The 17,340-nt window shown below is 43.0% G+C and overlaps 1 protein-coding gene across 1 annotated transcript in view; it reads right to left on the reverse strand.

The window, feature by feature from the left end:
• Positions 1-3,486: 3,486 nt before the first annotated feature.
• ACOX2 (acyl-CoA oxidase 2) overlaps positions 3,487-17,340 on the reverse strand; it is a 208,448-nt gene continuing 194,594 nt past the window's right edge. Inside the window, exon 14 of the mRNA XM_078661505.1 lies at positions 3,487-4,062. Within this exon, the coding sequence (XP_078517631.1) occupies positions 4,000-4,062 (63 nt within the window). The 3' untranslated portion in view covers positions 3,487-3,999. The remainder of the gene's footprint in view (positions 4,063-17,340) is intronic.

A 17,340-nucleotide genomic window follows, 5' to 3' on the forward strand; every position in this document is an offset into this window, starting at 1 on the left:
CTGCCCAGCCTCAGTGGCACAACTCGCAGCTACTCCCATATCATTCATGCTAACTGAGCTATTCAATGCGATGTTTGAACGTGGAGCGTATCCAATATGCTGTAAACAAGTTTCAATTGCTCCCTTGCTCAAAAAACCAACTCTTGACATCTCTGATCCCAATAGCTATCGGCCCATAGCCAGGCTTCCACTTCCGGCCAAACTCATTGAGAAAGTCATGAATGCTCAGCTTTGTGACTTTCTCAGGTCCTCTCAATGCCTGGATGTAGCTCAACACGGGTTTAGGGAGGGCCACAGTACCGAGACTGCCCTTATTAAATCCACGGAAGAGATTAGGAAGGTGATGGACGCAGGAGGACGAGCAATCCTGGTGCTCCTTGACCTATCCGCGGCCTTCAACACGGTCCATCATAACATCTTGGTGGACCGTCTAGAAGTCTGCCGAATTCGAGGGACAGCCCTGAGCATGCTGAAGTCCTTCCTAACTGACAGATTCAGATGGTGGCCCTGGGAGATTTTTAATGTAGACCATTCAAACTCCCAGGAGGGGTCCCTCAGGGTTCTTCCCTGAGTCCCACACTATTTAATATTTATGTCTCCTCCCTCGCCCCGGTGATTCGTTCATTTGGTTTTGAGCTGACATCTTACGCAGATGATACACAAATTGTGGTATCTCTGCTCCCAGGGCAAGAAGAATCAACAGCGGCAAGGTTTCAGGACTGCATGATTGCAGTGAGTTCATGGATGGCTACTAATTGCCTTAAACTGAATTCCTCAAAAACTGAGGTTCTTCTTTTTGGCAATGACGCTAATCTCTGGACCCCCAACTGGTGGCCTCAAGAAATGGGAGTACCACCCATTCCAGCCACGACAGTAAAAAACCTGGGTGTGCTCATTGATAAGCAACTATCTTTTAAACCACAAGTTAATGCCCTAACATCCTCCATTCACTGGATAATGAAACCTATTAGGAAAATTCTCCCTTTTCTATCTATCAATAGCAGGAAAACGGTGGTGACAGCACTTGTGCTGTCCCGCCTTGATTACTGCAATAGCCTTTTTCTGCAAGCCCAGCAAGGGACTCTTAACAAACTGCAGATGCTGCAAAACGCTGCTGCTCGACTGATCACCGGCCTACCCAAATTTGTACCGGTTGCTCAGGAATTGAGGAAATTGCATTGGCTCCCAATACGGAAACGTATTATGTTCAAATCACTATGTATGGTGTTCAAGGCAATGAATGGACTCGGTCCATCCTTCCTTCAACAACATTTCCAACGATACACGCCTGGCAGACAGCTAAGATCAGCTAACAAAGGGCTAATTAAGATTGATCGGATAAAGAAAGCTCGATGGGGAGGACGTAGCTTTATCACCGGAGCCTCCACTATTTGGAACAAACTGCCCTCGCCCCTGAAACAAAGTACTAATCTGTTGAGTTTTAGGAAAAACATCAAAACATGGCTCTTTGACCTGTAAGAAACAACTTGTTCTATAGTGGAGAAAACATATCGTTTCAGCGCCAGGACACCGCCCGGTAACGGCGCGCTTTATAAATGGTATAAATAAATAAATTACATTTGAAGAATTAAATAAATCCCTAGTCAGTCACTCTCCCTTATCACCATTTAGTCAAATGAGTCACAACATGGTATATGCTGATGCCATTGGTGAAAGATAGGGAGCAGTATTGTTTCACAGTATAGGTGACTGCAAAAAACAACCTGCAGTTTTTGCACCACTTAATGATTATGAAAGTATTTATTCCACCATTGAACAAGAAGCGTTTGCTTGTTTGTGGGTCTTTGAGCGGTTTAAGACTTACTAGTGGGCTAAGATGTTCACTTTCAAGACGGATCATAAACCATTGATTTTCTGCTCAATAGTTTGGGACTCAGAAAACTTTCACACGTCTCATTAGAAAGCTACTGAAATATAGGAGTATCATTTCAATGTTAATTATATTCCTGGTTGTTGCAACTTGGTTCCAAGATTGCTTGTTTCGATTACATTAGGAGTTAGGCAAGAGCAAAAGTCCAACCTTAAAGAAGAGTGCGTGGTAGCTTTTGTTGATAATTCTGTGGAGTTGTGTGATTTTAACATTTCAAAAGAAAAATGAGAGGTAGCTTCAGAAAAAGGCATGACGTTTTCAGTGGAAAGGTGGTCATACGAAAAAATGCTATTGACTGAGGTGCATGTATATTGGAAGGTGAAGGATTGTGCTTCTTTGGATGTTCATGTTGTGTTAAAGGATTGAAGTATTATTCCTTTCAAAGCCATTGATAAGTGTGTACTCTCTCTGGTCCATTTAAGACATCTGGTGGAATGTTTTACCAAGAGAAGAATATAAGATGAATTTTGGCCTTAACTGGACAATCATTAATGTACAATCTAAATATCCGAAAAGACCCCGTGAGAAAATTGCTTTAAATTCACATGGACTATGAGGGTTAGGGCACAATAAAAACGTTTGCTTTAGTGTTAATTGACAACTTTACAATGGGCATAAATTAAATGCATCAGCCAGTCCTCTGCTGATCCTGTGATTGGTTTTCTGGAGCTTAGTTTAACGAGAGAAAGTGTTCCATTTACTCCTCGCAACCTGACATGTTTATTTAAAAAAAAGAAAAAAATGCAATTCATATAAAATTTGTTCTGCAAAGTAGAGAATTTAGTAACACACAGGCCAACATTTTGAAAACTCACAGAACGCAGCGAAGTCTCCAAAGAGGCTGAGCTGCGTGACAAGAAAAGAGCAGACGAGCGCCATATTCACAGAGATATGGCACTCTCCTCCCCTCCCCCTAGCGCCAGCGCCGATGTCAGCTGCCATGCGCCGGGCACAAACCTTCACGCCATAGAGCTATTGTGCATGCCTGAGTCTAGCATAGGTTTTGTACAGGTACAAAATACTATGCCTAGACATACTTCAAAGCTTTTCCTACTTTGTATGTTTTCTGCTCAGTGCAGCACACGTGCAAAGTTGGAAAATAAAGGAGAAACTAAAACATTTCTCCTTTTAACGCCTGCTTTACAGTGGTGTTGATTTTGGAGGCTATACCCCATCTACTAATGTTAGTAGGTAAGGTTTTGCATACAAAAACCTGGTTGGTTGCATGGGAACGCCCATGTAACTGCCCATGGACACAAAGTAGTGTTTTGCGTTGCTTTGTGTTACTTTTCTATGCAAATCCAACGCTCATACAATTTAGCGTTGGTTTGTTAATCCCCAAAAAGGTTTTAACTTTGGGTCAGCGTTACAAAAGTAACGCTAATCCGATGCTAAACATTTGTTTATCTGTGCCACAATGTTTCTTGCAATTTCACTTGAAAGATGCAGTAATTACCCATCTGTTGTACCTCCTCTTTAAAGGACTTACTTTGAAATGTAGATTGCAGAAACACAGTGAAGACATGTTTCATTGATTATTGTATGCATCCAAGGTTTAATACTCTCGCTCCAACACAATCAGTCACCATAAGTCATTAGTGAAAAAATTAATCTTTATTATCTACAAATAGAAATATTGAAGTAGCAATGAGAATCCTTTCAAAGCATAAATATGTATATGCCATGGTACTGGACGGTTTGGAACAAGTTAATCAAGCAGTTTTATTATCCATTGACAGACAGGCCCCCCGCCCCCACTTATTTTCATAGCAGACTATTTATTGAGATTTTCCAAACCTAAATTGCTTAGTGTACAGATTTTATCTCACCAGCCATGTCTATTATAGGGGTTTTCTTTTATTTTAAAAATGTATCTGCGTAGTCTGCCACCACCATAGTCTTGTTACTAAACTAACACAAAGGGACAAAAGATAAAATAACATTTACACTTGATTAAGTTTGTAACTTCATTAATTCAGTAATCATATATATAATTCTTTAATATATTAAACTGTTGGTTTTAAGTGTAGATTTTCAATCTCCACAATAGTGTAATGTGCTATTTTTGCGCTCCAAGTACAGATTCTCCAAAATCAAAACTCGGAACTTCATAGCTTTGATAGAGTACTTTGTAAGAGAGGTTTAAGGTAATTTTCATAGGCAGAGTTCACCTGCAAAAACAAATGCATGCACAGATTAAACGTTGCACTAAGAATTCAGTTCCTGCACAGAACAAGCCAGTCAACAATTTTGTTTACATTTTTCCTAAATAAACATTATGCTTCTCCAGCCTAGAATCCTTTAGAGTCATGTGAGTAGCATGTCTACTTCAATCGAAACGTTTAACAGCCTATTTTTTACAGGGCATATTTCAATCGAAAGCCCTTGACAGGGCATCATGTTTAAGACGGTCTGAAGACTGCTTTAATTATCAACAAACATTGGCAAAGTCAACATGTCGGGCCTTTTTATTATACACAATTGCACACATGCAAAACACTTTTTAAAAAAGTACAAAATAGTCTGCATTCATATGTCCATATCGCTCCATCTCTTACATATAAAACACTCCTAAATATAAAGACATGCGCAATACACATACAAGAAAGTTTAATATGGGCATATTAAGCCAACAAGTCAGTTTGGGCTCTTCCAGATAATGAGGCTACCATGAGACATCCACTCATTCCAGCCAATGAGCTGTGCAATAAATGTTTAATCGAGAAATAAGTAAAATGAAAGTAGGGCAAGTCAGACGTGGGAGGCTGGATGTAAAGCTGGCACACATACTTCAGATTTAATACAGCAGTGAAGTTCACAAACAATAAATAATGATAAAAGTAAATTGAAACCATAACACAGCAAAAAACGGAAAGCCTGGTTAAAAAACACAAAAAAAAAACACAAGGAGCACAAAAAGGGAAAGTATGTCAAGAAACCCAGAATACCCAAAAATTACCACAAGATGCTAATAAACAAACCGTAAGAAGTCCACAAGTGTGGGCAGTCACCATGAAAACCGCTAAGCCAATGGCACAGTGCTACACGTTGCAATAAAAGCACTCTTCATCTTCTCCTTAGTGATGTTTTATAAAAGTTCCTTTTATTGTGCTTAACTGGTACCAGTGTGCATCTGGTTCACACAGCTATAGGAGTTTCCACTATTGCTGCCTGTTTTCGTACAAAGTGCAATGGAGGCATGAGCAGACATACCGAACTGGAAAATTATTTCAGAGCACTCGGACCTCAACAAATTATATTTCTTTTGTGCATTCAGTTAACTTTATCTCAGGAAAAGGGTGCTTGATTTTTGGGCCCCTTTTTCCGTCCATTTCGTACTTGAGTAATCCAGACCTAGAACTTCCACAGGTATTCCTTTAGTCAAGTATTTCCAAAAAGGAAGGGCCAACACGTCCAACCTCCACGATTTCCAGCAAGCAAATGACATCCAGTAGAATTTGGCTGTGCTCACTGTATTTATTACGTGAATAACATTCTGCACTGTGCTATTGACATTCCATACAACCGCTGAAGTATTGAGAATAAACACAACACATCTTCCTTCTTACACAAAAATAAAAGTACAATAAAACTATGATACCATTTAAAATATGTGGTAAACAAGAATATTAAACATAGCAAAATAAGCAAACATAAAGCTTCTAATACATTCAAGTGATATAATTTTGTAAGTATGCAGATCGTCAAATTTCTCTTCCAGACATGCTATTCAACTGAGCTTCACCTCCCGCAACACTACCCCCAACATGGGGTGGAGAGGTGTGGTGCAGCGGCCAGGGCAGCTGACTTCAGAGCACAGGGTTCACGGTACGATCCCTGGCTCCGGCGGCAGCACAGCTCAGGGCCATGTGACTCTGGGCAACAGCTCACTTAATTTCCACGACGGCCCCCAGCGCCTTGAGACCCGTAAGGGGTGAGTAGCTCGCGCTTTACAAAATACGGATTTATTCATCGTGAAGTGCATACTCTCTCATCTCACATCCCAATTGACATCCTCACAATGGTAACCATTTGTTTGTCCACCACCACACTCCCCTATCAGTCATCCACAACTCATCAAGCCAGTTAGGCTTTCTTGCTTACACAAACTCTATTGTCACTTAATCTCGCTGAATTAGTAAAAAGTTCCTTAAACTTTATGGGCTTGGTAACCGGCTATCACTTTTCCCGACACTAAATGGTATCTGCACTCTCACCATGGGGCATATGTATTGGCGTATGAAGCCCATTTCCCGTTCGCAAACGGGCTGAATCGGACCGTTTGCGAACAGGAAAAAGCCTTTCGGGATGTATCATCCCAAAAGTCCCTTGCAAAATAGGAAATCGCAAAATTTGCGATTCCCTATTTTGCAAATGCTTTTAAGGAATTGCAAATTACGATTCCTTAACTGGGATTTAGAAAGCACCCAAGTTATGCGATTTCTCCTTAAGAAATCGCAAATTACCACCAACTTCAAGTTGGAGGTAATTTGTGATTTCTTTGAAAAATGCTCTTTTTGGCATTTTTCAAAGTGCCCCTTAGGGCATGTATGTGCAGCACATGTGCACACACGCTCATTTCAGGGGTGGAACAGGGTGTCCTTATAACACCCTTGCACCCTTGAAATTGCAATCGCAATTTGCGAGTACCTAATGGGCAAATTGCGAATGCCTTCCCATTCATTCCTATGGGCCTCTAGTAAGCATGGGCGGATTTTGCGGATCCATGATTCGCGGATTTGCGTATTCACGGATCGTGGATCCGCAAAATCCGCGGATTTTGCGGATTTGCGGATCCGCGGATTTGGGGCGGGGCTTCCATGCGAGTGCACATGCCTCTTGTGTGTATAAAAGGTCAGAGACCGATCAGAGCAGCAGATGAAGATACAGAAGCTCCTGGCCACAGGAACAGCACGAGGATTGCGCTTGTGAAAGTCAAGGATGCAAAGGCCTCTGTCCAGCATCACAGCTGATTTTCGATGGTATATTTGGGAAGAAGGCACATCTGCCCAGCCTTGACAATGCTCACGATTGTTTTTTGGGCCGATGAATGAGTCACTGAATTTAAGCTTCAACTAAGGCACATACTTAATTGATATCTGTAAGTGCTTCCGGTTGAGGTTTAATTTTTGTGCCAGGACCATCGTGCCAGAATGAACCCTGCCCTTCCTATTTATTCAAGAAGACGCCACCGTTTTGTGCCATACCACTACTCAACTGGAGTACTTTATACTGGATAATCAGTAAGTGCTACCTCGTTGGGTAAATGTATAGTGCTTTTACTACACTACAGCTGCCTAAAGTGCCCGAGAGTTGTCTACAGCGACCAGGTGTGTGTTACTATGCAATCGCGCCGAAGGGCGCAGGGGTCCCTTGAGTGAGCTATCATAGTGGGTAAATGGCGGGAAGACGGTGCACACCGCAAGTGTGTGGGTGGGGCCAAACGGACGGGGCTTCCATGCGAGTGCACATGCCTCTTGTGTGTATAAAAGGTCAGAGACCGATCAGAGCAGCAGATGAAGATACAGAAGCTCCTGGCCACAGGAACAGCACGAGGATTGCGCTCGTGAAAGTCAAGGATGCAAAGGCCTCTGTCCAGCATCACAGCTGATTTTCGATGGTATATTTGGGAAGAAGGCACACCTGCCTGGCCTGTTGTAACTATTTTACGATGGCGCCGGCAAGCTGCCAGCGCCATCCCAAAATAGTTACTAAATTAGCTTCAACAGGAAGCTCTAATAGATAAAATAAAGCAGGTGCTCGAGCACCTGCTTTATTTTATCTATTAGAGCTTCCTGTTGAAGCTAACTTAGTAACTATTTTAGGATGGCGCTGGCAGCTTGCCGGCGCCATCGTAAAATAGTTACAACAGGCCAGCAAGGCTTGAACTTTTGCCCCCGGAATCCGCCGCTCGCGGATTTGCGAATTCGCGGTAAATTCGCGGGAGTTCGCTGATCGCAAATTTACCGAAAATTCGCAAAATCCGTGAGCGTAACGGATTTTACGCTCATGCTTAGCCTCTAGGCCCATAGGAATGAATGGGAAGGTATTCCTTAATTGTGATTCCCAAATTGCTAATCGCAATTAAGGAAAGGCAAAACATTTGCGAATTTTTTGTTACATCCCGTTTTGCGATTGTCAAATACCGATTCTCTAAAAATCGGTATTTCAGAATCGCAGTAACGGTATTTGATACATATGCCCCCATATCTCCAGTCTTAATCTGACACTTGCTTCTTTTAACCTTTGTAATTTTCTTGGGCCTTCAAAATGTTATGCTTTACCTCAACTGGAGACCAATGCAACAACCTGGGATTCCTAACCATCCTTGATTATCCTTCATGAAAGGAACTCTACCCCTCATATTAGTAAATGGGCTACACCCAGTAAATGTCAGAATCTTGCGATACATCCACAAAGTTCTATTGACTCACCTTCGAACTCAACTCTTGCTCCTAACCAATTTGCAATGATCCCATTATCACTCTATTCAAATTCTCGACTTCTCCATTATTGTTAGGATGATCGAGATAAATCTGTGTTCAATTCTATTATGCAAAAGAAAAGTTTTCATAGTCTCGCACCTGAACTATACCACATTATCCATTACAACTCTTTTAGGGAGTCCCGCTCTCTGAAAAATGTCATAAAAAAATGTCACGACAGACACTTGCACAATTTACAAATTCGACTTCCGGCTATTTAGAAAAGTAGTGCACAGCTACTAACACATACCACGTTCCACCTACTTCCTCGCTCACTGGGCCCATTACGTAAACTTTGACAGTTTCCAATGCCATATCAGGACAAGTTACTGGAAATAGTTGCAAATTCATCAACACTTGAGACTTGTCTGCTCCATCACACAATTCTTTCCACCTCTACATCTAACCCTGCTCACCAATGACTCCCTTTAATCCTTCTTCTCACTCTTCACTATACCCAAGTGTCCTTCATGGCAGTATTTGACAATGGAAGTCCTCAGATCTATGGGCAGAACAATCCTTACACCTCTCAAAACATTTTTGTTCATAACAGTCAACTCATTTCGTACTTCGCAAAAGCTCTTATGTTATGTATTGTTAACCTCACTTAAAAAGCGCACAGCTTCCTCAGCGAAGAGGCGTCCTAGCGCTGACAATAATGTGACATAGAAGCTAGAGCCTACACCAGAGGGAAGAGGTATGTTTTAATTGCCTTACGAAATGCCAAGTAGCTGTCCAGACTGCGAATCTGAAAGGGTAGGGAGTTCCAGAGTTTCACCGCAAAACTGTGTAATGTGACCAGACATTGCCCCATGGAGCACAATTGGCGCGAAGGTACGTAGGACACCAGCAGATTGGCCAGGATATCCGGAGAGGAGAGCTTCAAAATGTTAAAGGCCACACAGAGGGCCTTAAATTCAATCCGCTTGGCCGTGGGCAGCCAGTGTAGCCGTCAAATGGCACCAGCTGTCGGGCAGCTTCTAGGGTGCCCACGCGATGCTCTGGCTGCCCCGTTCTGGACCCTCTGCAGTCACATAACCTCTGCCTTGTTCGCCCCCAGGTAGAGCTTGCTGGCATAGTCCAGCCTTGACAAAATGTCTGCTAGGACAATGATTTGTCGGGTGGACGGGTCGAAGAACCCCAGCAGGGGTTGCAGTCCCCAGAGTCGGCCAAAACAAGTTCCTGCCACTTTCTTTGTATGGTCGTGAAAACTGAGGGTTGGATCCATCCGCACCCCTACATTTTTAAACACCAACTTGGGGATGGGTGCGCTCCCCAGGGTGTTGGGCCACCACGTTCGCTCCACAGCTCAGTATCTCTCCCCACCAGCAACACCTCTGACTTATTGGCATTCAGCTGGAAACAGTTGGCGGTCACCCACTCTGCGACAGCCGCAAGGCCGCTCCTAAACTTGGGAGCATCCAGCATGGAGTCGTCGGAGAGAACCACCACCAACTGCGTATCGTCAGCATAAGAGACAATGTTAAGACTTCTGTCCCTGGCCACCACGGTCAGTGGTTGTGTGTACAGATTAAATAGTTCAGGACTAAAGGCAGAGCCCTGAGGCACACCTTGTCCGATAGACTGGACACGGGAGAGAAAAGTAGGGGCTGTCACTTGGAATGTTATTTCTGAGAGGAAAGATCAAAACCATTCCAGAGCTGAGCCGACGATGCTGGCCTCCTCCAGACAATGTAAAAGAATCTTGTGGGAGACCGTATCAAACGCAGCACTGAGATCTAACAGTATCAGTGCCGTGGTATGCCCCGCGTCTAAAACAGTCAGCAGATGTTCGGTCACAGCTAGGAGAGCTGTCTCTGTGCTGTGACCCGGGCGGAAACCATTCTGCGAGAGATCCAAGATGCCATTGTTGTTCAGGAATGCTGTTACGATGGTAGTAATATGTGCCTCGGCAACCTTGGCTGCCCATGGTAGAAGGGATATAGGACGAAAATGTTCCAATTTGGCCGGGTCCATTGAAGGTTTCTTAAGAAGGGGGACCACCTTAGCCTGCTTCCACAACCTAGGGACAACTGCTGTGGAAAAGGAGGTGTTAATCACCTGGCACAGAGGTGCAAAGAGCGCAGGCAGGAAGCCTATAAACTGGTCGGGTTTGGGATGGTCTGCAGGAGAGCCAGATAGCAGGCAAAACTCGTCCTGAGAGGTGGCAGGAAAGGCCGCAAGACTCTGAGTGAGGGGGGATCTATGTAAGGAACTGAGGCAGGCAGGAGCCAGAGAAAAGGACTGATAGATAGTTTCCACATAACAAAGAAAGTGGCAAGGTCCTCACAATGCTGCTCTGACATATTCATGGAGGCAGTGGGAGTTTTCCTTGATTTAAGATCATTAAGTATTTTTAAAATGCATTTGGCCGGATTACTACTTGCCTTAATTTAGTTAGCGAAGAAGTAAGCCCGTTCAGATTGTATGGCCCTATGGTAACTCCTAATGGCGGCCTGATAGCATCTCTTAGCCGCCTGATCGTAGTCCCTTCTCCAGACCCGCTCCAGGGTTGGGGCCAGAGTTGCGACCATTTGGCCGGGATGAGGGAGTCAAGTGCCTGAAGAATCCAGTCACGCAGTGTTTTATACGCCAAGTCTAGATCACTTGGCAACTTAGGGGACTTTAGAGATTTTTTTATCCGGCCAGCCTTTGTCAATTTGCCCTGTATGACTTCCCCTCGTTTCCACAAGCAATGTGCGCTTGAAGAGTAACGTATCACACAACTACAGAGCTGACTAAAGTAATTTGAACAAATATGCAGCACAAACGATGCATGAGAACTCTAATTCCTCTGCTGTACTGATATTCTGATGCGCTAGATTATTTCAAAATGGCGGCACATAAACAGGATGATGTGCAGGCAATGATGTGCAAAGTAGCAGGTGCACTAAATGAAATAAAGCAGCAAGATGGCGACACGTAGGAATCAGCATGCTGAGATACGCACGACCACGCAATACTTGCACTAGATCCATACGCTCTGATACGTCATAAGTGTGCTCTCTTCAGTCTCGCACTCAGCAATTGAATCTCTGCGCACTTCAACATGCCCAAACTGCTTGCTTATACCTTTCTGCTTGCATTCCTGTGCCCAAAAAACCCGGCACACGCATTGGGCACACTTGCAGCTCTTGATCACAATTGGAATGCAGCCCCACACTGGCTGCAGAATTGGAACAGGTTCCAATAACTCGTTGCCAAAATTGTTTAGTTATCCAGACCAGGCACTTTAGCAAGTAAGTATTTCTTTATTTAAGTATTTCCAAAGAGGAAGGGCCAACACGTCCAACCTCCATGATAACCAGTGAGCAACTGACATCCAACAGAATATGTCTGTGCTCACTGTATTATATGAATAACATTACTACCATTCTATTACAACTGGTAAAATATTTGATAATAAACACAACAGTACTCAATGGTAAAATAGAAAAAGCAAACCAGTAAGTGTAGTGGAAAACACCAAAGAGACTCTAATTAAGGTACCATGCTCGTCGCATGCGTTCACCTACTACGAAGTTCATGCTTGCCCTACTATAAAATAATGCCATAATTATTATGATGTATGCTTTCTCTGTGTGATGCAGAGGCTTTCAAAATATTTAATTAAAGGCGAAGCGTTTTATAATGAAATTAAACCATTGGGGGTCCACTTAATGTTGGCTATTAAAGAGCGCATTTGGAAAGTGGAGTACGCGGAGATTTTTAAGCTCTTAAATAGAGAGGCGAGGGCCAAAGAGGGCTCTAAGGAGGAAGAGTTTGAGCTGTCCCGCAGGTTCTAGGTGCCAGTCAATATTGAGAACTGGACAGCAGCTATTCTTATTTATTAGAGCGTGTACTGCGAGAAATATCTGGCGAGCTGCGGGGCATTGTTTAATTATCTCGATGTAGTGCAGAAAGTCCAAGCTACTCTCGGGGGGGGGGGGGGGCTTGGGTGCCCTAGGACGAGTTTTTTGTTTGTCTTGCTGACGATGCGGATGGTATTTAGGGGCAGCTGGACAACAAGCTGTTCCTTCAAATGATGACGCCAGAACGGCCCGCCTCATCGCCTTACATGGCAAGCGGGAGGCTAGTTCTCTACAAGCCCTTTCGAGGGCGTCCTACCCAGGCAGGGGTGGACTGGGTAGGGAGTTTATAGGCGAAGAGCTTGCTGGTCCTACCACGTGGGTCAATGCTTGCGAGAGTACTATAAGTATAAGCATGAATGCTCAAAATGCAGCGGTGAGAACATGCTCATACAGTGTGGGCTTCAGGGTGGTGGGTTTGGGCAGCCGGGTGGCAGTGGGGGTTAGTGAAAAAGGTTCCAGTGAGCGGGTTAGTGGCAGAGGGGGGCAGAACCCTATGGGAAAGAATGCGTACGCCGGTTAAGGTGGAGCGGCATTGGGTCTGGCTGTTGGGGACTTAGGCATAAAAGGAGTTGTTGCCAGGTTTTCAGTTTGCATTTCATTTGTGCTACGAAGGACCCAGGGGGCAGCAATGGGTGGATAATTTGCAGTCAGTGAAGGGACATTGTAGTGTAGTTCCTATCTTCCCAATAGGCTCTGCGCATTGGAATAATACCTACAGGAGTAAAGGCCTAGGCCAGACGTTAACTAGGTCTACTACTGTCGATACTAGACTTAAGTTTTGGGTTTGCCAGCGTAGCTCAGAGTTCGCTAGAAACTTTCTCGAATGTTCAGGAAAGAATTAACTTCCCTGATTAGACAAGAAGGGATTTAGTTTCTGACAACCATAGAACATGACAACTTTGCTCTCCCCTAATCAAGAGTGTATCTCCAGAGTCGTGTGAGCACAAGGCAATTATTTTACTCAGTCAGTACGTGCATTCTTAGTCTCATCAGAATGTAGAGAAAAGGAAGAGACGGGCGTGTTCAATAAAAAGGTGTTATTTATTGATCAGTCTCTTTTCTCGTACAAGAGAAATGGATCGATATTATTGCAATACTTATAGTTAAGTAAAGTGCATACATTAAAAGCAATAGTATAAAATAATACTGTAAAAACATTGATATGGTTTCTGAGCCATATGATGTTTAAAATGATTAAAATATATTTACATACACATATACATTTGACTAAACGTACTCAACTGGTGTTTCTAAATACGCCTACCCCGTGTACCTGACCTAAGTCTAATGCGTGGGCGGGAATAGAAAGTTACAGTTTAAGTTAAGTTTGTTTTTGCCAAGTGAATAACTAAAGAATTCTCTGTGAGGGGTTATTCAGTTCTGTACCTGGGAGTTAGGATGAAATGAGGAATGGTATCTCTTTCTCTGGTCTCGATATTCCAGGCTGCCTGCGAGGGCTGCCCGAAAGCGCCGGTGCTGGGTCTCTCGGCAGGAGATAGCAGCGCGTCTCTCAGCGCGTCAGGAAGGCGGGGCTGCTGCCAGCGGGGTCTGCTCTGCTCTCGGCTTCGGCAAGTGTGGCTGCTCCGTCTCGTCGCCACGCGTGTGTTTGCATAGGGCAAGATCGGCAATATTTATACCTTAAAGGTGCCGAGATTGACGTAAGGATGGACATAGATACGTCAATAAAGATGTCATACGACTTGCTCGTTAGCACATTCTTTTACTGAAGTTCTCTGTGAAATCAAAACAATGGCCGCACGGATTTTCCAGGTTGTCATAGGTTTGATTTGTTATGAGAACGTCGTATGCCTTATCAGGGGCTGGAGGAATGTCGCTTGTCTAATTAGATCTCAAGCGTTATGACCTAATCAGATAACACGTTCCTGTGCCGTAGTGTGACTGCGTCAGATAACGGTATCTGCATCATGGGGGCTTGTCTTGCCTCATGGGCTGACTGTTAGTTAACTTGATAGTTAGTTTAACCAGAATAGGGTCAGGAATAGGGGGATCAATTCAGAACCTATAGGAATACATGACACCCACTCCACGCTAACTATGGTCATATTTACTAATCTATGCATAGTATAACATAGTACAACATACTATAGAGTATAGTGTATACCTTACCACCCCAAAATACATAAATGCATTTTGAAATTTTCAAATATACTGAAAAATTGCAGTCATATATATTGTATGCACTCAAGCTATGAATTAAACGCTAAAGTAAACACGCATTTGTATACATTATTGCTTATTTGGTATATGAGAAATACACATGAAATGGCTCTTAATATGGCTATACAGAAAGAAAGTTCGAGACCATTTCATCACATAATAAAATGTTTGTGAACATACCAGCGGGCAACTAAAGTTTATAAAGTATCTAAAAATAGAAATCTTAGTTCTCTAGGAATAGTTTCTTACTTTAAGCAGAAGATAAGTGTCCCGAAAATTTTGTAAAAAATAATTTGGGGCTGCTAAAAAATTGCTGTCCGTGAACTGGTGGGAAAAATTGTTCATGTGACTTTATTTTTAAAGTTGAAGGCCGAATTCAGGGAATGCCGTGTGCGAGCTTGCTCAAAAGTCTCTATTTCTGTTCTGGAGAGAACATCATATCATTAAGGCTTTCGAAAAAACTGTCAACAGCTTCATGGGAAAGTTCCACTAAGTCGGAAATAGGTGTAACCATGCATTCGTGCGCATGATTGTCTCCATTGACATTCTGATTCGCATTGCTGACAGAAGGTCGTACCTGTTCGATGCTGCTTTCATCTTGAACTTCACTACTCTTCAATCGTAGTGGTGAAGATTCCACGAATGCCGTCATCAGGATTGGCAGCCTTTGAGGGCAGCACAAAGCGTGAACCTTGGTAGGAACCAACAATGTATCTGCATCCACTGGCGCATCCGATTGTAGCGTCAGACAGGTGTCTAACACGCATTCTTCTCCGCATAGCAGACACCTCAATACAGGTAAAACACACCTTTGCCACATTGGTCGAAATGATAGAAACCAAGTCATGTTCAGGTCTCTAAGCCGGGAGAGTCCCAGGATTTTTGATATCCGGTCCCGGTATCCAATGGCTAGGATTGTATCTTCCATTGTCGCGAGAGTTTGATCTGTGACATGGGTTGCCATAACGAAAAATAAGGACTAAGAATAGGATTCCTGCAATTAGTCCCAGGATCAGGGGAAGTCCGCCAAAAATCGAATGGACGAAATCTGGAAAAATACCCAGTATGGCTTTGAATGGTGTTAATGCCATCGAAAATATTGTCTTAAATACCTTTGAGACCCCAGTGGTATCAGAAATATTTAAGATTTCGCTCAGGATTTCCGCGAAATGTACGGGGGAATTAGTTGATAATAATGTATGTATCTCTGCAGTCGTCCTTGCGACTTGTAGATCATACGTTTCGTTTGATGACGTGAGCCTTGTAGGCGTCTGAAGAAGCACTGTTTTCATTCTGCTTAAAGTATCTATTCGAATAGAAGTAATTTTCAAATTGGGCCATGCCCTTGCCTCCCTGTCTGGAAAGGAGCTGGGGAACAAAGAACGTCCACAGCACTTGACCTTCGCAGTCGTAGTGACTAGATAAGGAGTCCCGGGCATAAGACTACAACATCTGCGGTCTACAATAAGAATGTAACTCCCATTATAGAGTCTTTGAAAGAATGGTTCTATTTCAGTTGCAGGTGCGCCTTGCTGGTGACATGAAAGGTTGTATGAATTCCCTTCACAGGCTCCATGCAAACTAATTCCGTTACACAGAAGCGTGCCGCTTAGTGACATAGCACAATTGTTGCCACTAAGAAACACTTTCTGTCCTTTATTACTGACACATGCATGTGAATAGGGCAGGTTCCAAGTTGTTTTAATGTACCCCTTTCCCAATTTCTCGTACATGCCAGCCTGTATATATTTTTGGCAGTATTGAAACCTGAAGGTTGAGATTGGAATATTTATGATTCCGTGTATTATCCATTCACTGACAGGTCGTTCTGACATTGTCATTGGTAATCTTTCTAGTTTTTCAATGCTCAAGATTGTATAATCAGCACCCTTTTGTGCCATACCGATTTGTCTATCAGTAAGGTTAAAGATTTGGAATAGTGACGTTGTGTTGATTAAACGCCAAGGCACATAGCCTGAACGCAGATTTTGTATCGTCCAGCCAAGCTGTACAATAGAACGCAATTGTGACTGACCATGTTGTAATAACAGTAAGTCTTGCGATAATATATCGATTGCTGAAGACACAATGCTGTCCAAAGAAAAAATTCTGGAGGACAGAGTCATTAACCCATTGTCCACTACAGAAAGTGATTTTTCCAAATTAATACGGTCAATTTCCCGTATTCTCTCTGCTGTTTCAATTTGAGTAACCTTCCAGGCCTCATTGTATGCTGCATATACAGAGGCTGCTATGAAACGCTTTTGACGCTGTTTGCGTGGTCCCAAAGTGAAATCACGCAAGTCAGCACCATCAGTAAGTAAAGTTAGGTGTTGCTTAATTTCAGGCAGTGTGGAAGTTTGTAGCCATTGAAGGCATAATTTCCCCACACTGTAGGTTGTTATTATCCCTGGGTGATGTCTTTGGGGATATCTAGGGTCTGGCCTGGTCATTTTGAACCCCTGTGTTTTATTCAGGAATCTGTCTTGACAGTTATTTGTATCTGTGGGCCAGATCAACCACTGTTTCCAATCAGGATGTGTTCTGTTTTGGTTTAATATATGGTTTACGTCTATCTCTTCATCTGTATCAGAGCTATTGCTAAACATTGTTGGCTTTGGAATAGACGGTTTATTTAAATCTTTGATTTTGGCTAAGCCAAGACAGGTGGTTTGTTGAACAGTGTCATTTAAAAATATCATTTGTTCTGGGATCATGCAGGCTCTAAACAAAGCTTCTATACCCTGCACTTGCCATTCTTTTGTACCCCAAACACTTTTCAAATCAACATTTTTGTCCCAATAATCAAATCCAAAAGTATTCATTTTTTCAAAAAATGAGTCTGAATATAACAATTTTGTGTTGGTTATCATCGTTTTCATCCCTGTCTTGTTTGACAATTTAAAATAAAATGTTTCAGCATTACTTGTGTTAA

The sequence above is a fragment of the Lissotriton helveticus genome, chromosome 9, assembly GCF_964261635.1.
Source record: "Lissotriton helveticus chromosome 9, aLisHel1.1, whole genome shotgun sequence".
In the NCBI taxonomy this organism is placed as follows: Eukaryota; Metazoa; Chordata; class Amphibia; order Caudata; family Salamandridae; genus Lissotriton; species Lissotriton helveticus.